We start from the raw sequence: 26,274 nt of genomic DNA, 5'->3' as shown, positions 1-26,274 counted from the left end.
ACCTATATTTTTTCAAATCCCAAATCAGTTGTGCCTCAAAAGCATTACTTGATTCAAAGTTTAAATATTGCAGTACCTTTCAGAACTATAGGCCTCAATTCACCAATTTATATAATCCCTTTTCTTCAAGTCAGATCCTCCCTGCTGTGATACTTGGGCTGGTGTAAATGTAGTTCAAACAGTTAACAGGATAGCTGATTCGTATTTTGGTCAGGATATGTAGAGAAGGTCAGAGACCGAAGTTGGCAAGTCTGGAGACGGAGGCCCGAAGGTCCAGTGTATGAGTCTGAGTTGGGGACTGGAGGTTGGAGGCCCAAGATCTGCAAGACAGAGTCTGAGGCCGTGGATTGGAAGCCAAGAGGCTGTCTGTGTCTGCTAGGGGATGTGAAAGGGTCTTGTTTTGCTGTTTTTGTCTTGTTTTGTTCTGTTCTTGTTGCTCATGTTGTTCTGCTGAACATTGTGGGCATCCTGTGTTGGTGCCGGAATGTGTGGTGACACTTGCGGGCTGCCCCCAGCACATCTTTGGATGTGTAAGGCAAACGACTCACTTCAATGTACAGTACATGTGATAAATAAATCTGAATCTGAGGCTCTAACTCCTCCCCAACTTCACTCCTGTTCACCCGCATTGCAGGTGGGAAGATTAGGTGCTGGTGAATGCAGGGACACCATATAAATTTACTCATGGAGTCCTACAGTTTGGAAACAGGACCTTTGGTCCATCAAGTCTATGACAACTGTGAACCTTTCCGTTTCAAAACAGCCGATCAATAATGTGAATTAAGGTCATTGGGGAAAGAAAAGAACTAGAATCCACTCAATGTAACCAGCACAAAATGGCACTCAAGAAGAGAGAATGGTCAATCCTCTTCACAAATAGGCGAAGTTTAAATTCATTGTCATAGAAAAATACACACTGTTCAAAGTGGAATGTTATTGTGGTTTTAAATAGATGTTCTATTGGCAAAAAGGCAGCTGAAGGTCAGAGATTTTTGATAAATGTGATTTTCAGTGAAGTGAACTTGTGACTGCCATTTTCCAGAATAGCTTGCTCCACAATGTTCATACATAGTTTTAAAAAAAACCTGCTCTAACATATAAAATGGACATTGGCAGAGTCCCAGCATTTGTGACTGGATATCAAGCAAGCATCATTACAGATGGGTCTCCTGGTTACTTGGTCAGTTTATACTACAGCATCTATAGAACTGGACAGGCCATTCAGCCCACAATATTGTGCTGATCTTGATGCCAATTTATAGTAAATGTTTTCCTCCTGTGTATCATCCATATCCCTCCATTCTCCGCACATTCACATACTCATCTAAGAGCCTCAAGCTCCAGTGCCTGATTCGACTATTCTCACTGTCTAGCAAATTTTTACTTTACTTTAGTAACATTCCTATTGAAGAATTTTGCAAAGTGAAAGTTGCACATTAACTTATAACACATATAATAGATATTTTAATCAAAATAACAAATAACACACCCCCTAACTCGTTCCAAAAACAGAAGAAATAAACATAACACAGAACAGTACTGCACAGTATGGGCCCTTCAGTACATGATGCTGCGTTGACTTTTAACTACACCAAGATCAATTCAACCCTTCCCTCCCACAGAGACCTTCACTTTTCTGTCATCCATGTACATATCTAAGAGTCTCTTAAATGCCCCGAATCTATCTGTCTCAACCACCACCACCCCTGGCAGTGTGGTCCATGCATCTACCACTCTCTGTGTAAAAAAAAACTTACCTGTGGCAAACTAACCCATTCTTTCCTCTCAACACCTTAAATTTATGTTCTCTTGTATTAATGATCATTTCTGCCCTGGGAAACCATCTGTCTGTCCACTTGATCTATGCCTTTTATCATCTTGTACACCTCTATCAGGTCACCTCTCATCCTCCTTTGGTTCAACGTGAAAACTATGATGCCAACAAATCCTCTCTCCAAACAATGCTCAGACAAGGATTAGTTACTCCTATTAGAAGAATTTCAGCAGAAACACACAAGATGCTGGAGGAACTCAGTAAGCCAGGCAGCATCTATGGAGGAAATAAATGATGGATCGTTCAGGCCAAGACCCTTCATTAGGACCAATGAAGTCCTGATACAAGGATTCCCAACCTTCTCTATGCCATGGACCCCTTCTATTAACTGAGATGTCCGTGGACTCCAGGATGGGAACCATTGTGATAAAGCGTCTCAGCCCAAAAAGTCAACTGTTTATTTCCCTCCACAGATACTACCTGACCTGCTGAGCTCCCCTAGCACTTTTTGTGTGTGCTCAGGGTTTAGAAACATAGAAAACCTACAGCACAATACAGGACCTTCGGCTCACAAAGTTGTGCCAAACATGTCCCTACCTTAGAAACTACTAGGCTTACCCATAGCCCTCTATTTTTCTAAGCTCCATGTACCTATCCAAAAGTCTCTTAAAAGACCCTATCATATCCGCCTCCACCATCGTTGCCGGCAGCCCATTCCACGCACTCACCACTCTCTGTGTAAAAAAGCTTACCCCGACAACTCCTCTGTACCTACTCCCCAGCACCTTAAACCTGTGTCCTCTTGTGGCAACCATTTCAGCCGTGGGGAAAAAGCCTCTGACTACCCACACGATCAATGCCTCTCATCATCTTATACACCTCTATCAGGTCACCTCTCATCCTCCGTCGCTCCAAGGAGAAAAGGCCGAGTTGGAACCTAGAAGATTTAAGGGGAGATTTGATAGCGGTATACAGAATTATGAGGGGTACAGGTAGGGTAAATGCAAGCAGGGTTTTTCCACTGAAGTTGGGTGGGACTACAGCTAGAGGCAACACACACTAAGTGCTGGAGGGACTCAGCGGCCAGAAGTCTCTGACTTCTCATCTTTCTTTCCTGTCCTAAAGAAAGGTCTCAGCCCAAAACGTCAACTGCTTACTCTTTTCCACAGATACTTCCTGGTCTGCCGAGGTTTTCCAGCATTTCGTGCGTGTGCTTTCGAATTGCAGCATCTTCAGATTTTCTTGGGTTTGTGCTACAACTAGAGGTTATGGGTTAAGGGTGAAAGGTGAAAACTTTGAAGGGAGCATGAGGGGAAACTTCTTCCCTCAGAGGGTTGAGTGTGGAATGAGCTGCCAGCACAAGTAGTACATGTGAGCTCGATTTCAATGTTTAAGAGAAGTTTTGGATAGGTACATGGATGGTAGGGATATGGAAGGGTATCCCAGTGCAGGTTGATGGAAGTAGGCAGCTTAAATGGCTCAGCATGGACTAGATGGGCTGAAGGGCCTGTTCTGTGTTGTACTTTTCTATGACTCTATGAATCTAGTTACTGTGGCACCAGAACTGAAAGCAGTCAGGAATATTAACCTAGCGACCATGTGCAGTCACAACTTTGTCCATAATTATATTCTGACTTCAGCTTCCCTGGTGGAAAACAAAACTGGAGATGATGGAATCCAAAACAAAAATAGAAAATTTTGGAAGAACTCAGCCTGTCAATCAGCAGATGTGGAAAGAGATACCAGTTAATGTTTCTGGTTTCTTTTCCCATAGATGCTGCTTGACAAATTGAGTTCGTGCATTATATCGGTTCTTGTTACAGCTTCAAGTGTTTGTGTTTTACATATAATTGCCCATCCCTAACTGGGCAGAGGAGGGACTTGGAGTTACGTTTGGAGCAGTTTGTGTAAGAGCAGCAGTTTCCTCTCCTGAAGGTGATTAGTGAACCCAATGTAATCATCATTACTTACAATTATTAATGATTCAAGATTAGCTTTATTTGTCAGGTGGGCATCAAAACATACAGTGAAATGTGTCATTTAACATCAAATCAAATCGACAAGGATTATCCTGGGTAGCCACAAGGGTCGCCACGCTTCTGGCACCAACATAGTATACCCGCAACTCACTAATCACACCTATCCGTCTTTGAAATATGGGAGAAAACTGAAGCACACAAAGAAAATCCACGTGGTCAAGGGGAGAACATATAAACTTCATACAGACAGTGATCAGACATTGAACCCTGATCTTACAACTAGCACTGTAATAGGGTTAAGCTATGCTACAATGCCATTACTAACATTACTAACCCAACAGTTGTGGCTGTTTTCTCAAATTCCATATGAATTCCACATCTACTATGGTGGGATATGAACTCTGATCTTAGCATTACCAATTGGTAAACAATTGTGGCACCATGACTATGTTCACTATCTTAATCTCAGCCACAAAATCAACCATCCAAAAGAACTTTGTCAGCCACCTTGACAAAAACAAATTCAGAATTTTGCACGGTCTGTTGAACAATTGAATCGTTACTCTCAAATAAGATATCTCATTGCAAATATTCATTGCTTCAATTTTTAAGCCTGATGTAGGACAGAGAAGGAATTTTGTTCATTCTTTCAGATTGAAGTTGGAGTGGGGGGGGGGGCATGCCACGGTAGTGTAGAGGTTAGTATGACTCTATTATAGCTTGGGCCATCAGAGATTGGAGTTCAATTCTGGCACTGTCTGTAAGAAGTTTGTACATTCTCCCCGTGACCACGTGGGTTTCCCCCAGGTATTCCAGTTTCCTCCCACAGTCCAAAGGCATACCAGTTAGTAGGCTAATTGGTCATTGTAAATTTTCCTGAGATCAGGCTAGCGTAAAATAGGTGGGTTGCTGGGCAGCATGGGTCAAAGGGCTGGAAGGACCTGTTTGGCGCTGTATTTCTAAATAAATAAAAGAAAGGCTATTCTGAAGAGATTAAAACAGAGCCAATGGTTCATCTTAAAGACTTTTTATCCACACTGGATCTCTCCTCCCCTACATAAACTCCCTGACCCTGATGATTTCCAGCAGCAGTTATTACAACGGCTGGCTTGATTTCTGTGAGTACACAAACAGCTGAACAAGCATTTTGTTCACTAAGCAGGGCACCACCTGGCTCTGATTAAAAGTGGTTACGCTGCTTGAACTTCTGTCAGACCATAAGACATCATGGATGATTCAACCCATCCAGTCTGCTCCACCATTCCATCATGGCCAATTTAGAATTTTCAATCTCAACTCCATTCCATATTGAACTTTTTACTGTTGGACTTCGGCCTCATTCCACTGTGATACAACACTTGGTGGCATGGGAGGTCGTTCCTGCCTGTGGCCATCGAACGTGCAGCTCCTCCCGTGGAGGGTCAGACACCCTGAGCCAATAGACTGGTCCTGGACTTATTTTCCATCTGGCATAGTTTGCATTTTGGTGTTTTTTGTATTGCTATATTTACGCTCTATTCTTGGTTGGTGCGGCTGTAACGAAACCAAATTTCCCTCCGGATTAATGAAGTACATCTATCTATTTATCTTCTCCCACCTTCACCTTGTAACCTTTGACACGGTACTAATCAAGAATATATCAACCATTTTAAATACACCCAGTGATTTGGTCTCTGCAGCCACCTATGGCAATGAATTCCACAGATTCACCATCCTCTGATGAAAGAAATTCCTTCTCATCTCTTTTCTAAAGGGATGTCCTTGTACTCTGAGGCTGTGCCCTCCAGTCCGAGACTCCCTCGCTTAGAGAAACATCCTCTCCACATCCACTATCTAGGCCAGGGGTTCCCAACCTTTATACCTTACCTTTAACTGAGGGGTCCGTTGACCCCAGGTTGGGAACCCCTGATCTAAGTCTTTCGATGTTCGGTGGGCTTCAATGAGATCCCCTCCCCTCCACCTCATTCTGCATCAGTTCTCATTTGCTCAAACATCTGGATTCTGTACGAATGAGACTTTGCCAATCAAGACAGAGGGACAACATTGAAATGGTTCCTGTCTTGAGAAAATACTTGAAATGTTTAAGAGACACAAGAAACTGCAGATGCTGGAATCTGGAGCAACACACAAAATGCTGAGGAACTCAGCAGGTCAGACTGCATCTGTGGAGGGAAATGGACAGTTGACATTTTGGGTTAAGACCCTTTAGCAGGACCAGTCCCTGCTCCTCAAAACTTTTCTAACCACCCCCTCCCTGAGCTTGCTCTAAAATATCATTTTGACAGTTCCTGATCCAACATCTACCTCACCTTATCAGTGATGCTTGTTTTTACCACTTTCTTCAGACTGCCCATGTGAAAGCAGCTCATGGCATCACACCCTAATACCCCTCTAGGTTTTGTATTTACTTTCACTGTAATCACACCTGAAGGCGTGCAAATCATCTTTCTTCAGCTAGTTGAATTTCACAATTTTTCTCTTACTTTTAGAACAAGAAAATGTCAGATCAGTAGCATGGACCAAAGTCACAAGTCACAGACAAAAAAAGTCAATGCCCAACATTGCAACATGCAGTTCTCCCCGTTGTATAACAATGCAAACTATGAGGGCAATGTTGATTTAGTATTTAATGATTGACAGTTGGAGATTTCTATACTTAACCAACATGTTAAAACGGTCAAAAAATACCCAAAAAAGAAAATTGATCCAGTTCATTCCTACCCATCTTCTGGGCCAGTTGTTGAGGAACATTGGCAGATATCTGGGAATAGATTACATTTCATGTAATCTTCCAGTTTGTAAATAGTGTTGCTGGGGCAGAAACAGGAAGAGGAGGAAAATGCACCTACATTTTGCCAGGAACAGAAGTACAAACTGAGACTGAAAACAGAAAATGTTGATGAGGCATTTTCTGTGAAAACCTCTGGAGGGCACCACAATAGTATAGCGGTGAACGTGATGCTACTTCAACTCGAGGCATTCAGGAGTTCGAAGTTTAATTCCAGTGCAGTCTCTGTACATCCTCCCTGTAGAATGCCTGGGTCTCCCCCAGGTACTCTGGTTTCCTCTCACAGTCCAAAGATGTACTGAGTAGACTAACTGGTCATTGTAAATTGTTTCGTGATTAGGTGAGGGTTAATTGGGGTTCCGGGGTTGCTGGGACAGCATTGTTTAAAGGGCCAGAATCGTCTACTCCATGCCGTATCACTACATAAGCATATAAATAAATTTCAAGCATCTGCAGAAAATATCAAAATTAATTTTTCATCATCTCCAATTAATGAAGATCACTTGTGAACCCATATAATGACTGAAGACAAAGTTAAGAAGTGGGTTGGTGACCAAGCATTGTAATTTCATATGAATATTTTGCAACTCAGTTCTTCATAGCCATCTGATGAGCCCTCTTTAAGTAATGCAATTTCTTCGTACTTGGAATTATAATTTCAAAGGTTACCGCAACATTAATTATTCTATGTCACTCCCCATTTAATTTCTAACACAAATGAAAAGGCATGTCACAGAGCCAGCTTTGCATTGAACAATGAGCAGAGCCATCTGGCAAAATTCCATACAAAATATTAAATAACCTAGGTACAGCAAGTGACACCAGGTTATGGAAAATGGGCCTTTACAACACAGTTTGGATCTCTAATCAAGCACTGCACAGAACAAAATGAAATCATTTATAACGACAGTCAAAATACATCACCATTTACATAAGCAGGCAAGCCGTGTCCTTTCTAGAACAGGTTTTGCCAGAGTATCAATGTTTGCATAAAATTCAGTGAGATCCTCCACCACCTCATCTAAACTCCAGCAAGTACAGGCCCAGAGCCATCAAATGCCACTCACACATTAACTCTTTCATTCTTGTAAATGTGAAATATACAAATTAGCAAATATACTGCTGTGTTACCAGAACAGGAAACTCTATACTGCCAGGATGAAAGAAATACTTGCCTTCTTTCAGGGTCCATTTGATTGAACCTGTCTGTTTGCTGACAGCATGTAAGCTTCCATCCAGAGTTGATATAAACAGTAGCGTCTCAGGCAGCACCGTACCCGAACTTCCACAGCACTGAAAGATATAAACATCAAAATAACAAGCACAACCAAAGTGACAGTAGAATGCAAAGTCTCTATTATAATCCCATTTTTTCAAAAACTCAAAAGGTCAGCAGATATTGGCTTCCTGTTCCTTAACAGTCATAACTGAACCAAGATGGGATGAACTACTATCCCATGAGAAAGCACACACAATTTGCCATTCAAGTACTGCATTCCTATATCCAAATGAGATGCACCAAGATTAAAGATTAGCTTTATTTGTCACAGGTACATCAATACATACAGAGAAATGTGTTACAGTATTTGCATCAACGACCGTCACAGTCCATGGATGTACAAAAGGCAGCCCACCAAGTGTTGCCATTCTGCACAGCATGTCCACAACTTAGTAACCCTAACCCACACATCTTTGGAATGTGGGAGGAAACCTACGTCATCATGAGAAGAATGTACAAACTCCTTACAGACAGCAGTGGGAATTGAACCCCCATTTTACAGCAGGTGCCATAAAGCGTTACACCACCGTGCCCGATAGCTTTCAGTTAATAATTTATTTTAAAAGCTGAGAGGTATGAGGAGGTTGTATCTGAGAACATGGTTGCAAACATGTAGGTTGAACCAGCATTAACCAGTATAACACCTAGAACTCAGCTTCAGGTGTAAATGAAACTCCGTGGGAAGAGCTCCAGTTTGGAGTCATGTGCAATTCTTTTCTAAGCTTCTGCGATATTCCCAGCTCCTCCAAAAAACTAATTAGCAGTGCTGACAGAGATTTCAGCAGGGTCCTAGTTCATCCATCAGGCTGAAAGATGAGCAGGGAAGAAGGAAGAACCTAAGGCAATGTCTGAAGATATTCTTAAACAGAATTTATCAAAGATTGATTTGGTTTCTAGTCACAGACTAAGTCAACCAAATACAAAGATTAAAAATAATAACCACTTAACATTGTAAATTTATCTCAACAGATTTTCCAATTGAGTGCAAAACTCTATAATGAGTTAAATATCTTGCAATGGCACACTGAACCCAACATAAGTCTCTCTTTAATGAAATTGATATTAAATCACACTCCCTTAAATATCGGTCATTTGTTTTACAGTGAGTTAAATTCATAGTATGAATTCTTTAATTATGCTCATTTAAACTCAGTATTATATGCAAACAACTTTGCATTACCTGGGTTTATGCTTAGCTTACATATTCACCTCCATACTTTTGAACCATATTCTCTGACACCCAATCCCACTTATCTATCAGCTTTTTTCAATACAAAAACTGTAAATATATCCTCCTGTATCTCATCTGAACATAACACATAAGGCACAACTGAACATTCCTAAGGACATGCCCATAGCTCTTCTACCATCACTATCGTGATTTTAAATCAGGATCAGAGCTTCACAAGCACCTTTGCTTCTTTTGGGTATAAATGCATTTCCACAACCAACACAACAGTTCTAACTACAACTTCAGAATATTTCCTTCTGCTTGACAAGATATTCCCGAAATGAAGGGGTTAATGCACGAGGACTGTTTGATGGCTCTGGGCTGGCGTTTTGAAGAATGAGGAGGGGATCTCATTGAAACCTAACCTATCAAATATTGAAAGGCCTAGATAGAGTGGATGTAGAGAGGATGCTTCCTGTAGTGGGGAGTCTCGGACCAGAGGGCACAGACTCAGAGTAGAAGAATTTCCCTTTAGAACAGAGATGAAGAGGAATATTTTTAGCTGGAGGATGGTGAAAATACAGAATCAGTGGAGGGCAAGGCATTGGATATATTTAAAGCAGAGGTTAATAGGTTCTTGATTAGTAAGGGTGTCAAAAGTTATAGGGAGAAGGCAGAAGAGTGGGGTTGAGGGGAAAATAAATCAGCCATGATGGAATAGTGAAGCAGTCTCGATGGACTAATTCTACTCCCATGTTCTTATTTACACATCAGGAAGTTTCACCCCACGTGGCAGGTTTAAGGAAAATGGGTCTGTGATTTGAAAACCCTATCCCATCTTCCCAATAAAATAAATTTTATCAGCACTTGGAAGATTTCTGTATCATCATGTTTGGTGCAGTAAGAAGAGCAAAACTTATTCTAACCTGCTAATCCTGCAAGAAAAAATATCAACAAAGTTACTGAGCATTGCATTTGGTATAATTTATATTGATTTGGCACATCACCAAAGTCTTGCAAATTACACGTACTGTGGAGAGCATTCTGACTAGTTGCATCACTGCCTGGAATAGAGGTTCCAATGCACAGGATCACAAGAGGCTGTACACAGGATTTCCCAACCTTTTTTATGCCATGGACCCCTACCATTAACCAAGGGGTCCAAGGACCCCACATTGGGAACCCCTGCTGTAGAGGAGTTTTAGTCTCAGCCAGCTCCATCATGGACACAATCCTCCCCACTGTCACCTTTAAGAGGCGATCCCTCAAGGCGGCAGTATGCAGCATTAAGGATGCTCACTGTCCAGGACGTGCCCTCTCTGCATTACTATCACTGCAAAGGTGGTACAGAAGCCTGAAGAACCCCACTCAATGTTTTGGGAATAGCTTCAGCCCTTCCATCATCAGATTTCCGAAATGTCCATGATCATGACCTCATTACTCCTCTTTTACACTATTTAATTTGCAACTTATAGTAATTTTTACATCTTAATGACAGAGCACATTAAATATAAATGATGTAGTTCAAAATGTTTTACAAGATAAAGTGAAAACATGAAAATAAAAGACCAAATATGTTAGCTAAAAAGCAAGGTTAAATAAATAGGTTTTGAGTTGGCACTTAAATATGTCAACTTGAGTCTGCATCCTTTATAGTTCTAAGAGCACTGCGATGATGGTATAGTAGTGAGCATAGCTGCCTTCCCTCATAGTTCTAAGTATTGAATTCCACAGTTGAGGAGGCATAGTTCAAAAAAACTGACCTGCCAATTATTTTTTGAGGGAGATTGTTTAAATTAAAGGGACCAACAGAAGAAGACCCGGGAACTTGAGCAGGATTACAAAACAAAAGCAATTCTGTGATGTACTCTGGCCCCAGACCGTTGAGAACTTTAAAAACAAATAAGAGAATTATAAAATCAATTCTAAAAGATACAGGAAGCCAATGCAGAGTAGCTAGGATGGGAATGATATGTTTCCTCATCCTGGTTTTAGTTAAAAATGTCTAGCAGCACCATTCTGAATGAGTTGAAGTTTGTCAATATATTACTTTGGAAGGCCAGTAATTTAGTCTATCCAATATAAAGGCGTGAATTAGTTTTTCAGCATCATTACATGACAGAAATAGACGTACATTTTTAATATTCTTAAGTGTAGAAATGCTGCTCGGGTCTCTTACTTTATGTGGGATTTAAATTCAAATCTGAATCAAGGATAACACCCAGGCTTGTTACTTCTGATTTTATAAGAGGAGTCAAGTTTCCAAGTTTAATCAAGAAGTTTATCTCTTTTGCTTTTGGGACCAAACAGAACTATTTCAGTTTTATCTTCATGTAGTTTTAGGAAATTATTGCTCATCTATTTGTTTATTATAGCCATAACAAATGTCAGAGAAGATAGGGTGTTACCATTATCAGGCTCAACAGAGATATACAATTGTGTGTCATCTGCAAACTAAGCAAATCAAGTTTATGCTCTCTAATATGTCTCTGAAGGGGACCAAGACTGCTTTCCTGAGCAACACCAAAATTTACATATCTCCTAGAAAATTGGTCTCCAAGGCAGACAAAAAAAATGTTCTCTCTAAGAAATATGAACAAAACCAATTAAAGCCAACCCAGTTCTCAAGCTTGTCTGGGAGAATGCTGTGGTCAATTGTGTTGAAGGCAGCACCTACATCTAGGAGAATTAGAACAGAGACTGCTGGTATCAGTGTAAAGCCTACGGTTGTTGACAATTTTGGTAAGGGCCATCTCCATGCTATGGTTTGCTCCAAACACTGAAATTTTTCTAGAATATTGTTCTCATTCAGAAAGTTGTTGAGTTAGTTGAAAACAAGTTTCTCAAGAACCTTACCCTGGAAGAGAATATTTGATAAAGACCTGTAGTTAGCTGGTACTTCATTATCAAGGTTTGTTTTTGAAGTAGGGGTTTGACAGCTACAGTTCTGAGGCATAAAAAATCTGAATTTGACTGTAGTCATTCGACCAAAACTAAACATATGAATGAGTACTGCTACGGCAGTGTTAATCTAAATACCAATAAAAATGAGTCTTTGTTTAAGTAGTAATACATTATACCCAGTGATGCACATGAGCCAAGCAAACAAGATTCTACGATGGAAAATGTGCTGAAAATATATGTTGTACTTTTGAGTTTAATGGCAGATGATACTGTTGAGTGAAACCACAGAAACAGCTCGAGATAAGCAATCTCTCTGCAGCTGTACCCTTTCTCACTCATTTAAAATTGGTTTCTCAGTTTATCTGACACGTTTGGAACTTGCCTTTCATTGTACAAGTCAAAGTCAAAATAAATTTACTATCAAAGAATGCAGAAGTCCCCATATGCTACGCTGAGATTCTTTTTCTTGCAGGCACTTACAGGAAAATAATGAAACACAATAGCATTTATGAAAAATTATACATAAAGACTGACAAACAACTAATCTGCAAAAGACAAATTGTGCAAATCAAAAATTCATGCTCTCTAAATCCTCAATAATTATACCCAGTGATAAATCAAATAATGTCAGTGAGCCTATTCACAGCACCCAAAATTCATGATCACAAAAACAAGAAGCACCCAAATGTGCAAGTACTTCACACAAATCCCAAACCAGCAACATTCCCGGCTGGTTCTTCCAAGCGATAAAAGCACTTCCATCAAGTGAGAAAAAAACTACAGAAAAGTACAAAGGAATCTATAGTAATTATCAATTGGTTAATTGTCAATCCTCTGGAATATATTTTAATTATTTGTTCATTTATTTGTGGTAATATTACTTTCTGTGTTATGTGTGTGAGTTATATGTACTGTGTTGTGCACCTTGGTCCAGAGGAACGCTGCCTCATTTGGCGGCATACAAGTATACGATGAAGAACAATAAACTTGAAAATTCAAAGGTCAAGGGACATTTATTATCAAAGTATGTATACTTTACTTAATACAACCTTGAGATTTGACTCGTTACAAGTGGCCACAAAACAAAGAAATCCAACAGAACCTCCACTCGGGCCGTACCTGACCTTTACAATTCAGCTCAGGACTTTTCTTGCTCTCAGGCCCAGGCCGCGCTGCATCAAATTGCCTCCAAGTCCACACCAGTATGCCCATACATTGGTGCATTCCCCACTCTCCGGCCACCTCAATTCAGCCCATACACACCACACTGCAACTGTCCTGCACCTTCGAGACTTCAGCTGCCACGTCGTTTACCAGATAAAATGTAATTAGTAAAGTACTTAGTCGTTTTCTTCATCTCATTTGCCCTCAGCCCCACTCTCCAGTCTTCTCCCTGTAACCTTTGACACCCTTACCAATCAAGGACCCGTCAAACTCTGCTTTAAAAAAACCCAATGTCTTGTCCTTCACAGCCATCTGAGGCAATGAATTCCAGATTCACCACTCTCTGGGTAAAGAAATTCACATTCATCTCTGTTCCAAAGGGATGTCCTTCTACTGAGGCTGTGCCCTCTCGTCCTAGACTTCCTCACTATAGGAAGCATCCTGTCCACATTCATTCAAGTTCAATTGTTATTTAACCGTACACATCTGCCTCAGCACTCCTTTGCCACTTGTCCCACATCTCCCCACCCTCACCATTCCTAACATTCTTAGCTCCCTCCAGATTTACAAATTCACTCTCCATTCCACGTTGACAAATACAGTACTGTTCAAAACTCTTGGGCACCCTAGCTAAATATATTGCCCAAGACTTTTGCACAGTACTGCAATTACAGTAGCACATATGGTTACAAAATAATATTAGCACAAGTTCTTGGGTTGCATGGTCTCAAGACCGATGATGGTGCATGGGATATTGCCTTGGAGCCAGTTTCTGCAAGAACAAGCATGCAACAGTTCCTCATCTAAACCTTTTAATATTCGATAATTTTCAATGCGATCCCCCTTCATTCTTCTAAAGTCCAGGGATACAGGCTCAGAGCTATTAAATGTTCTTTATCTGTTAACCCTTTCATTTCCAGGATAATTCTTGTAAACCTCCTCTGGACCCTCTCCAATGTCAGCACATCCTTTCTTAGGTAAGAGTCTCAAAACTGCTCACAATACGTGGTCTGATCAAAGCCTTATGAAGCCTCAGTTTTGTAAAAAATAAAACATTCCACTGAATATCATGAATATGATGGCATAACTTCACACCAGGTGAGAAGAATTTATTTTTTAAAAAATCATTTGTTTTCCATAAACAAGGTATTTACAGTTTTGGCAAAAATATTCTGATACCACATCTCTTGCTTTGTCTGCATCATTCAGTTGTACGAAGACAAACTTAACCTTTGTATCAAATTCTATCAAATTACAAATGAACTTGTTTAAACTGCTAAATTGGTCTAACCATAAATGTGGGTAGATTAATTGTGTGCGAGGCCCCGAAGGAACAATGTTTCTTTTAGCTGTATACATGTGTATGGTTGAAAGACAATTAGATTTGTGTGCCTTAGAGGCACATCTCAATATTCCTGAGACACAAATCCTCACAAAAGTTCTAAGTAAAGTAGAAATAATGATCAACTAATTAATAAAATTCAGCAACGAATTAGTAAACTTGAATGCTCACAGAAGTATAAACATTTCCTTCATTTCTACAATGTCTATGTCAATTCTTCACTGTTGAACAAACAAAATGTTTGCAGTTCATCATTTCCCGCTCACAGTGAAACTTTGGCTGCAACTTTGTACCTTGCTGTCAAAATTCTCAGAAGTAGGTTTATTATCAACTACTTAAATAATGTGAAATTGGCCGTTTTGCAGAAATAATACTATACAAAGACAAAAATAACTGCAAATTACGAAAAAGGACTAATTAAGTTGCATTCATTGACTGCTCAGAAATCTGATAGCAGAGGGAAAGTAGTTCCTAAATCAGGTCCCAGATTTGTGTACCACCTCCTCATTGGAGAAAAGCTGATCTACAGATAAATGAGAAACTCCCTCAGCCTATATTCCAGAACCAAGGTTATTCCACTTCAAGCATCAGTTATAGTATGGACACAAGGCTCGTCTACATGCAAACCAGAAGGCAAAGCTCTAAGTCACCGTAGACTCGTTCATTGAAGTCCACAATAGAGGACAGACCTTACTCTTGTAGATATCTAAAAAACTAGTCATTTATCAACCTGCCCTCAAGTGTACAACATTGCTCTCCACCTTTAAGGATCCACAATAAGACCCTGAAAAACAAGGATCATCTTCCATACCATTTCCCAGAAAAGGTCAATAATACAGAAATTCTCCATCATCTCCAATGTGCATGCATAACTTTTATCCAAAGAAAAGTGTGCTCACAGTTCAAGACATCAAACATAGTACCAAGTCTTCCAAATAACAGTGATTCCCACCTTGTGGATGTTTCAGAGATGTCAAGTATCTAAAGAGGACCTTCAAGTCCTGGAAAGATATCACAAAATCCTCCAATCCAAAACCACTGGTCAGTGGAGGTGTTATTTACAAATCTGACAGAATATGCACTGTACTCTAGCCTCTGCCACAGCAAGAGATTTTCAGAAAGACAGAGAAAACATGAAGGATGTTCTGAAAAGACATGCTAACATTCTCAGTGACTCATAGAATTACTGAGCTGTGATCAATCAAATTGGAGGAGCAGCGTCTGGAAGGAGGAATTTAAGGAGGGAATTATGTCCCTTAGTTGGGAGCATGTTCAAGTTAAGTGAAAACAATAGAATTACTGCATCACCTCTCAGACTAAAGATTAAAGGTTAGCTTTATTTGGCACATGTACATTGAAACATACAGTGCAATGCGCCGTTTTTAGTCAATCACTAACTGTCCGAGGATATGCTGCCATGCTTCTGGCGACAACACGGCATGCCCACAACTTACTAACCCTAACCCATACGTCTCTGGGACGTGGAAGGAAACTGGAATACTTAGTGGAAACCCATGTGGTCATGGAGAGAACATGTAAACCTCTTACAGATATTGGTGGGAACTGAACCCCAATCTTCTGATCGGTAGTGCTGTAAAGCATTACGCTAACTGCTAAGCTACCATGCCACCTTTCTACCTACTATCCCTTTAAGCAATATTACTTCCGCCTCATCAGTCAGCTCACAACCGACACATCTGGACAGCAAGTGATGTGACGTGATAGATGCTGGCTACCTCTGGTAATTGTGTTACTGTATATAGCAGGGGTCCCCAACCTTTTTTGCACCTCGGACCGGTTTAATATTGACAATATTCTTGCGGACCGGCCAACCGGGGGGGTGTAGGAGGGGTGGTGTTCAAGTAGGGTTAAACTCACCCCAACATGTCTTTTATAGTTAAGGTTGCTAACTTTCTCACTCCCGAATAAGGGACAAAATCCCGGGACACTTTACCCCAGGAAAGACTACCATGACCATGAAGCCTTGCGCAGGCACCTGTGTGCGCATGCGCGTATGTGCCGATTTTTCCCCACAAATAGGTTTTGCCTTTATCTTCCCGACTATACTGTACATACATTATTTCTACTTTATATAGGCTGTGTATTTATCATATCATTCCTGCTTTTATTATAGGTTAGTGTTATTTATTTTCGTTTTTTTGTGTTATTTGGTATGATTTGTTAGGTCATTTTTTGGGTCTGGGAATGCTCAAAAAATTTTCCCATATAAATTAACGGTAATTGCTTCTTTGTTTCACGCCATTTCGGCACGGAAGGTATCATAGGAACGCTCTACCTTAGCGGGGGAAATACGAGACAAAGGCGGTCTCGTATGGGACAAACCAATTTAGCCCAATATATAGGATGTCCCAGCAAATACGGGACAGTTGGCAACCCTATGTTCAAGTTCAACAGTGCGTGACAGAGAATGGGGGAAGGTGCAGCTGACTCATATCGTTTCCTCGCGGCCCAGTAGCACATGCTTTGCGGCCCAGTGGTTGGGGACCGCTGGTATATAGGGCATGAATCTTTTAGGAAACAAGAACTTGTCTTTGGATTTTCATAAATGTACAACCGTGTTGCAATATGTAGTTCAATTTTGAAATACAAGTTACTTCCAGACCATACACCTAGCAATCACTGTGCAGAATAGTAAACAACCATTCTACAAAGAGCTGTCCTGAATAAGATCCTTTTCCAAATCTCATCCCACCTCTTAAAACCATCCCTGCATGGTCTCTAGAATTTTCACAAGCATTCTTCAATTATGTGAAGAAAAAAGGATGACAGGAGTGAAGGTAGGACCGATTAGAGATAAAGGTGGGAAGATGTGCCTGGAGGCTGTGGAAGTGAGCGAGGTCCTCAAAGAATACTTCTCTTCGGTATTCACCAATGAGAGGGAACTTGATGATGGTGAGGACAATATGAGTGAGGTTGATGTTCTGGAGCATGCTGATATTAAGGGAGAGGAGGTGTTGGAGTTGTTAAAATACATTAGGACAGATAAGTCCCCGGGGCCTGACGGAATATTCCCCAGGCTGCTCCACGAGGCGAGAGAAGAGATTGCTGAGCCTCTGGCTAGGATCTTTATGTCCTCGTTGTCCACGGAAATGGTACTGGAGGATTGGAGGGAGGCGAATGTTGTTCCCTTGTTCAAAAAAGGTAGTAGGGATAGTCCGGGTAATTATAGACCAGTGAGCCTTACGTCTGTGGTGGGAAAGCTGTTGGAAAAGATTCTTAGAGGTAGGATCTATAGGCATTTAGAGAATCATGGTCTGATCAGGGACAGTCAGCATGGCTTTGTGAAGGGCAGATCATGTCTAACAAGCCTGATAGAGTTCTTTGAGGAGGTGACCAGGCATATAGATGAGGGTAGTGCAGTGGATGTGATCTATATGGATTTTAGTAAGGCATTTGACAAGGTTCCACACGGTAGGCTTATTCAGAAAGTTAGAAGGCATGGGATACAGGGAAGTTTGGCCAGGTGGATTCAGAATTGGCTTGCCTGCAGAAGGCAGAGGGTGGTGGTGGAGGGAGTACATTCAGATTGGAGGATTGTGACTAGTGGTGTCCCACAAGGATCTGTTCTGGGACCTCTACTTTTCATAATTTTTATTAATGACCTGGATGTGGGGGTAGAAGGGTGGGTTGGCAAGTTTGCAGACGACACAAAGGTTGGTGATGTTGTAGATAGTGTAGAGGATTGTCAAAGATTGCAGAGAGACATTGATAGGATGCAGAAGTGGGCTGAGTTCAAACCGGAGAAGTGTGAGGTGGTACACTTTGGAAGGACAAACTCCCAGGCAGAGTACAAAGTAAATGGCAGGATACTTGGTAGTGTGGAGGAGCAGAGGGATCTCGGGGTACATGTCCACAGATCCCTGAAAGTTGCCTCACAGGTGGATAGGGTAGTTAAGAAAGCTTATGGGGTGTTAGCTTTCAGAAGTCGAGGGATAGAGTTTAAGAGTCGCGATGTAATGATGCAGCTCTATAAAACTCTGGTTAGGCCACACTTGGAGTACTGTGTCCAGTTCTGGTCACCTCACTATAGGAAGCATGTGGAAGCATTGGAAAGGGTACAGAGGAGATTTACCAGGATGCTGCCTGGTTTAGAAGGTATGCATTATGATCAGAGAGTAAGGGAGCTAGGGCTTTACTCTTTGGAGAGAAGGAGGATGAGAGGAGACATGATAGAGGTGTACAAGATAATAAGAGAAATAGATAGAGTGGATAGCCAGCGCCTCTTCCCCAGGGCACCACTGCTCAATACAAGGGGACATGGCTTTAAGGTAAGGGGTGGGAAGTTCAAGGGGGATATTAGAGGAAGGTTTTTTACTCAGAGAGTGGTTGGTGCGTGGAATGCACTGCCTGAGTCAGTGGTGGAGGCAGATACACTAGTGAAGTTTAAGAGACTACTAGACAGGTATATGGAGGAATCTAAGGTGGGGGCTTATATGGGAGGCAGGGTTTGAGGGTCGGCACAACATTGTGGGCCGAAGGGCCTGTACTGTGCTGTACTATTCTATGTTCTATGTTCTATTTTAGCCAGTTTTTAATTGTCCTCTAATAATTTCATCAATATTGGAATTTCTCCTGCACATAGTGCATCTAAAGTAAATGAAAAATTTCAAAGTTAAATGAACGGTTTGATTTTATTTATTTACATAATACTATTGTCACTGGCAAGCGAATATTTATTGTTCATTTCTTTGGACACACTGTAAGGACAGCCTGTGATGTGAAGAGACTCTAAATGTGTAACTGGGCAGGGAACTCCAGGCCTGGGAATCGGAGCAAGTGATGAAGGAAGGTGATACATTTTCAAGTCAGAAGGGTGTGCATCCTGAAAAGGAAATTCACTACTGCATGGCTATCCTCTCCTCTCCTGGTGGAGGCTGTGGGTTTAGGACGTAACATCAGAGTCTATGTTGCAGTAGAGGTAAAACAGGTTCCTTAAGGTTGTAATAGCCAAGGGTGGTACTGGGGATAAGCTCCCACTTCCTATTAAATGTCCTCAATGGCATGTGCCTCAAATAGCCTTTGACAACCAAATCCAGCCAAACTGTTTCTACTAACAAGAGAAGGGGCAAAGATGGGTTACTGTGCCTTAATATCAGTTGCTTCGAGCTCATCAGGGAGAAGGAAAACTCTGACCTCAAACCTCCACTGCCTTGCAGCTATACCCACTCATGGGGAAGGCTTTAGACATAAATCCTGAGGGAAAAATCCTGAACTGGAGTCCCTAAGGCAGTCCTGTGATGTTGCTGGTGACAAACTTTATCAGTTTCTGCTGTTCTTTTGGGTTTATCAGATGCATGGCGAGGGGGAGCTTGCTACATGGGCAACAGTTTGCTCTCCATATTGAACTGCTCAGGCTTGTGTATCACGTAGACAGATAGGACGCAACATCCATGATTAACCCTGACCGACAGAGACCTTCCCTTCGTCAGACAGTATTTACTAATATTTATCTGCCCTGACTTGCTTTCCAAATAAACTGTTCCCAATCTTTTAAGTTCTTCATGCTTGAACAAACAGGTAGCTTTGCTCATCCAAAACTGAGCCTTTGACGTTGGTGTATGCAAACTAGCTGCCTTATTTCTAGCATTATAACACAAGAACATAAGAACTAAGATCAGGAGTCAGCCATCTGGCCTGCTGAGTGTACTCCGCCATTCAGTAAGATCGTGGCTGTTCTGGCCATGGACTCAGCTCCACCTATCTGCCTTTCTCCAGAACCCTTAGTTTCCCTGCTATGTAAAAATCTATCTGTGTTTAAATATATTTAATGAGGTAGCCTCTGCTGCTTCCCTGGGCAGAGAATTCCAGAGATTCAATTCTCTCCTCATCTCTCTCCCAAGCCTATTCTCCTAAATCTTGAGGCTATATCCTCTAGCTCTAGTCTCACTGACTCGTGCAAACAACTTTCCTGCCTCTATTTTATCCATCCTCTTCAAAATTTTATGTTTCTATACGATCACCCCTCATTGTTCTGAATTCCAATCAGTATAGTCCAGGCAACTCAATCTTTCCTCACAGACTAACCCACCCCCTTCTTATTTCCAGAATTAACCTCGTGAACCATTGACTTAAAACCAGTATTTCTTTCCTCAGGCAACAAGACCAGAAGTGCTGCAGTACTCCATGTGTGGCCACAGTAATATCCTGTATGGTTGCAGCATAACCTCTGCTCTTAAATTCAATTCCTCTAGCAATGAAGGCTAAATTTCCACTTGCCTCCTGTTGCACCTGCAGACCAACCTTTTGCAATTCATGCAGTTACTCTCAATTCCCTCTGCACAACAGGAACCTGCAATCTTTCACAATTTAAATAATTTGATCTTCTATTTTTCCTTCTAAAGTGGATGACCTAGCATTTAACAGCGTTCTACCATACCCTTGTCCACTCACTTAAACTATCTACATCTCTCTGCAGACTCTCACATACTCTGCATAATTTGCTTTCCTACTCAATTTAGTGTAATCAGCAAACTTAGATACGCCACAAATGGTTCATATCTATCACGATCAGTACAGGCTCAGCATTAACCCCTGCGGCACTCCACTCACCACTGACTCCCAAATCAGAGAAACATCATTATATTCTGGCTTCTGCCTCCTTCCTTTCCAGTCCGAATGAAAGGTCTTGGCCTAAAACGTCAACTGCTAATTCCTCTCCATGGATTCTGCCTGACCTGCTACGTTCCTCCAACATTTATGTAGGCTACGTAGCATGTACCAGTTTAATTTTCCTGCTTTGTACAACATGGAATTGCAGCGCACTATTAAATATGCATTACAAAGCACTTTTAATACTATAATTACTCATGTAGAGCTGCAATTTAATTGACTTTAGTATTAAAAACTAAATATCCAGCACATTCTGATGTAAACTTTTCTCGTGGAGAAAGCAGTATAATGTAGGACCAAAGAAAGCGCATGGTTAACACACCTTTGTCACATATTTTTATTTCAAAATATAGTGCAAAGCAGGCCCTTCTGGCCTAAAGAGCCATGCCGCCCAGTAACCCACCTACTTAACACCAGCCTAATCACAGCACAATTTACAACGACCAGCCAATCTACCAACCAGTACTTCTTTGGACTGTGAAAGGAAACCTACACAGTCACAGTATAAAAGTACAAACATTTTACAAACGTCACTGGAATTGAACTCCGAATTTCCATGCTCCAAGCTGTAATAGCATTGCACTAACCGTAGCACTACCATGGTTCATAATAACTAGGCGATATCGGACAAGCTTGATATTTTCCCAAAATTATTTAGCTCATTGAGAAATTTGTTTTCCTTTCATTAAGTACTTTTTAAAATACAATCACTGGGACTAGTGCCTAAAAGCGTATTTTCTAAACTCCAGATATGGGCTAAAGACAATTTCAATGATGCAACTTCAGCTGACAAAACCCCTACAAGGCAACCTGAAGATAACCTCACAAAAGAGCTGATGTAATAACGCAGTTTAAACGGATTAACCAAACCGAACATTTAACTGGGACGTGTAATCTGGAGGATTTGTGTAATCTTTCCTTCCTTAGAGTTTAAGTATGGAGTGTTATTGGCATCATATATTTGACAAATATTACACAATTTCACTAAACCCTGCCCCCCCAACTGAATATCTATCATTGAAGATTTTTTCTCAGAACTAAGAGACAAACAGACCAATAGTATATATGAAACAGTGATATGAAATGCAACAACGAATTAAAAAGAACTGCCCCCAGTTGGCTTCAGAGTACCAAAATGCTGGACTTCCATTATTCATCCAGTCGAACCTGCCAGCTTTTCCCATGGCTGCTCTTATTTTTTGCGGCTCTGTGATTCCAAAGATCTAGAGTACTCAGTACCACAGCTACCTTGTAAGGCAAAGCAATCCTCAAGTGGTGATTAGACGGCTGGTAGTCAGGGCTCACTCTCAGAGCACCCCTCTGGCCTCTTGTCAGGTGGTAAATGGTGTTTACCTAGACCATGCAGGGCAAGGTCTAGAATGGTAGGCTGGTCTAAAAGTTTAAGGTACATGGGATCCAAAAAGAGGTTCCAATGGTGCTGATGATTAGGAAGAAGAGTGTGGTGGTGAAGGATGTTTTCCTGATTTACAGTCTGTAACCATTCTGCTAAATCTTCTGGTAAGATGGTGTCGCGTATACATGCAGCAGCCTCTCGGAGGCCAACCACAGGCACTTTCTTCTTTATCAAGTGTGTTTTTTATACATGGTAAGACTATTCTTGACTCCAGTAACTACGTGTACAGCACTACCAGATGAACTCAACACCTTCTATGCACGCTTTGAAAGGGAGAACACAACTACAGCTGTGAAGATCCCTGCTGCACCTGATGACCCTCTGATCTCTGTCTCAGAGGCCGATGTCAGACTGTCTTTAAAGAGAGTGAACCCTCACAAGGCAGAAGGTGCTGATGAAGTACCTGGTATGGCTCTGAAAACCTGTGCCAACCAACTAGCAGGAGTATTCAAGGACATTTTCAACCTCTCACTGCTATGGGCAGAAGTTTCCACTTGCTTTAAAAAGGCAACAATTATACCAGTGCCAAAGACTATCGCCCGGTAGCACTCACATCGACAATGATGAAATGCTTTGAGAGGTTGGTTATGACTAGACTGAACTCCGGCCTCAGCAAGGACCTGGACCCATTGCAGTTTGTCTATCGTCACAATAAGTCAACAGCAGATGCAATCTCCATGGCTCTTCACACCCAAGTCAGGAATGCTGTTCATCGACTATAGCTCAGCATTTAATACCATCATTCCCACAATCCTGATTGAGAAGTTGCAGAACCTGGGCCTCTGTACCTCCCTCTGTAATTGTTTCCTCAACTTCCTAACCAGAAGACCACAGTCTGTGCGGATTGATGGTAACAACGGCGCACCTCAGGGGTGTGTGCTTAACCCACTGCTCTACTCTCTGTATACACATGACTGTGTGGCTAGGCATAGCTCAAATACCATCTACAAATTTGCTGACGATACCACCATTGTTGGTAGAAATACACACAAAAGTTACTGGTGAACGCAACAGGCCAGGCAGCATCCCCAGGAAGAGGCACAGTTGACGCCCCGGGCCAAGACCAATTCCAGCATCTGCAGATCTCCTCGTGTTTGCATTGTTGGTAGAATCTCAGATGGCGATGAGAAGGTGTACAGGAGTGAGATATGCCAACTAGTGGAGTGATGCTGCAGCAACAACCTGGCACTCAACGTCAGTAAGACGAAAGAGCTGGTCGTGGACTTCAGGAAGGGTAAGATGAAGGAACACATACCAATCCTCATAGAGGGATCAGAAGTGGAGAGGGTGAGCAGCTTCAAGTTCCTGGGTGTCAAGATCTCGGAGGATCTAACCAGGTCCCAACATATCAACGTAGTCATAAAGAAGGCAAGACAGCGGCTATACTTCATTAGGAGTTTGAAGCGATTTGGTATGTCAACAAATACGTTAAAAAACTTCTATAGTTGCACCGTGGAGAGCATTCTGACAGGCTGCTTCACTGTCTGGTATGGAGGGTCTACTGCACAGGACCGAAAGAAGCTGCAGAAGGTTGTAAATCTAGTCAGCTCCATTTTGGGTACTAGCCTACAAAGTACCCAGGACATCTTTAGGAAGTGGTGTCTCAGAAAGGCAGCATCCATTATTAAAGACCTTTAGCGCCCAGGGAAGGCCCTTTTCTCACTGTTACCATCAGGTAGGAGATACAAAACCCTGAAGGCACACACTCAGCGATTCAGGAACAGCTTCTTCCCCTCTACCATCCGATTCCTAAATGGACATTGAATCTTTGGACACTACCTCACTTTTTTAATATTTCTGTTTTTGTACATTTTTTTTATAATTTATTCAATATATGTAATTGATTTACTTGCTTATTTATTATGTTTTATTTTATTTATTATTTTTTCTCTCCCTCTGCTAGATTATGTATTGCATTGAACTGCTGCTGCTAAGTTAACAAATTTCACGTCACATGCCGGTGATAATAAACCTGATTCTGATTCTTCTCGTTTGGTGGCAGAACAGGAGTATCTCCTCGGTGATAGCAAGGACTGGGCCTCAAGCCGTGGGCTTGCGTTGTAGTGTGACATCCGGACTCGGTTGGGGGTGGCCTCACCCATCAGTGCTGCCCTCCAGTGTTGGCTCAGTGGAATTACAGGTTGGACTGCTGGGAACCATCAATTTGCAGGACTTACTGCTCAGGGTCTTAGATTAAAAGTATGTTTTTTTAAGTGACTATGTTCTTTGTTTTCCTTTCCCATTATTTTGAATGTGTGTGTATGTTTTTGCACCTCGGCCCCAGAGGAACACTGTCTCCTTCAAATGTATCCAGGTATGGTTTGAATGACAATTAAACTTGATTTGATTTGATTTTTATTGCAATCTTTGTTGTTTGTGATTTATATTAATAACGTGGAAGTGATTAGAGAAGATAGGAATAGACATTCTCTAGCCCTGGCTTCAGACCTTCTGCTTGTCTCCGGCATCTGCAGGTGGAACTCAGACAAGCTGATGTGTGAAGAGGACTTTGCTAGCAGTTTCCTACGGAACCAAAGGCAAAGACAAGTATAGTACAGCCCTTATAAAAATCTCTGATCATTACTAGCACCTTTCATTGCCCTCAATATTCCAAAATACTGCGGTCAAGAAAACTATTTCAAAGAAAAATCCATAAAAATACTTCAAACAGTAATAACAGGCTAGGCCACACAATTTAGAGATTGTGTCCACGATCAGTATACAGTGAAATCTCAGTCATCTCGACAGGAAGCACAACTCAGCCCTGAGGCCCTCTGAGAGCAACACTCAGACCTCTGCTGACCAAGATCCTGATATTCATCCTGTTGCACAATGCAGGAGGAACAAGAACAGCCAAGGAAAAAATTGGGCTACCTCAAACACTCCCAGCTACGCATTGTAAATACTCTGCTCTGTTCAAAAGGATGGACATTAATCTGTACCACAATGAGCTTTTAAAATTCTTTTGCACGCCCGTCAGAAAAGTTGCTCTCACAAAGAAATAGAGAAGAGCTTTGTATTCTAAACACCTATTCTCCAGATATGATTCCAAGTAATGCAAAATTGTTGTTTTAGCACCAGCATTATCTGGCATTCGGGCAGGTGGGACTCGTCAGCCTTGCCTAGGAGAAAGAAGACTCTGATTTTAAGCCTCCACTGCCTTGCGGCCACCCACTCATGGAAAAAGCTTCAAGAGTAAACCCCGAAGAAGAAATCCAGAGCTGGGGTCCCCCAGGCAGTTTGATGTTGTTTACAACTTCACTCTGGCAACCTCTGCGATGACACTGGTGCCAAGCTGTATCGGTGTTTGCCCTTCCCTTGGACTATATCAGTGACGTGGAGAGGGGGATCCTGCTGCATAGGCAACAGCCAGTTCTTCAAATCTTCCCGCCCAGACTCGTGCCCTGGAGAGAACACAGTCCACCAGAGGCACAAATCCATGATCCCCTGGGATCAACAGCTGCCTACTATTATTATCTGGGAAATTAAATATTTATCAGGAGTGCTTTTCAAGTTAGTATACTCTCAGCATGGTGTGTGCTGATCAGACCCAAAATGCAAACAGTTAGGCTACTCATATTTATTATAAAAATCTTATCAACATCTTTATAGACCCAATCTAACAATGTAAACAGGACTATTACTGAAATTGCTACCAAAAGCATTATGGCTTCATAACAAGAACTTCTACCAAAAATAAGCATTAAATAACCAGAGTGGCATCAATATCTAACACTTGCCTTCTGCAGAAGAGAGAAGATAAGATTGAAGAGATTAGCTTCGTTTGTCACATTCATATCAAAACATACAGTGAAATGCATTACGTGCA

General features: G+C 41.5%; 1 protein-coding gene across 1 annotated transcript in view; it reads right to left on the bottom strand.

Annotated features, from left to right (window-relative positions):
* The window catches only part of ern1 (endoplasmic reticulum to nucleus signaling 1), a 115,994-nt gene that overhangs the window by 70,905 nt on the left and 18,815 nt on the right, over window positions 1-26,274 (bottom strand). The window contains exon 2 of the mRNA XM_072242748.1: window positions 7,717-7,834. Within this exon, the coding sequence (XP_072098849.1) occupies window positions 7,717-7,834 (118 nt within the window). The remainder of the gene's footprint in view (window positions 1-7,716; window positions 7,835-26,274) is intronic.

Source organism: Mobula birostris, chromosome 24, assembly GCF_030028105.1.
Source record: "Mobula birostris isolate sMobBir1 chromosome 24, sMobBir1.hap1, whole genome shotgun sequence".
Taxonomy (NCBI): Eukaryota; Metazoa; Chordata; class Chondrichthyes; order Myliobatiformes; family Myliobatidae; genus Mobula; species Mobula birostris.
This window is presented reverse-complemented; position numbering and strand designations above follow the sequence as displayed.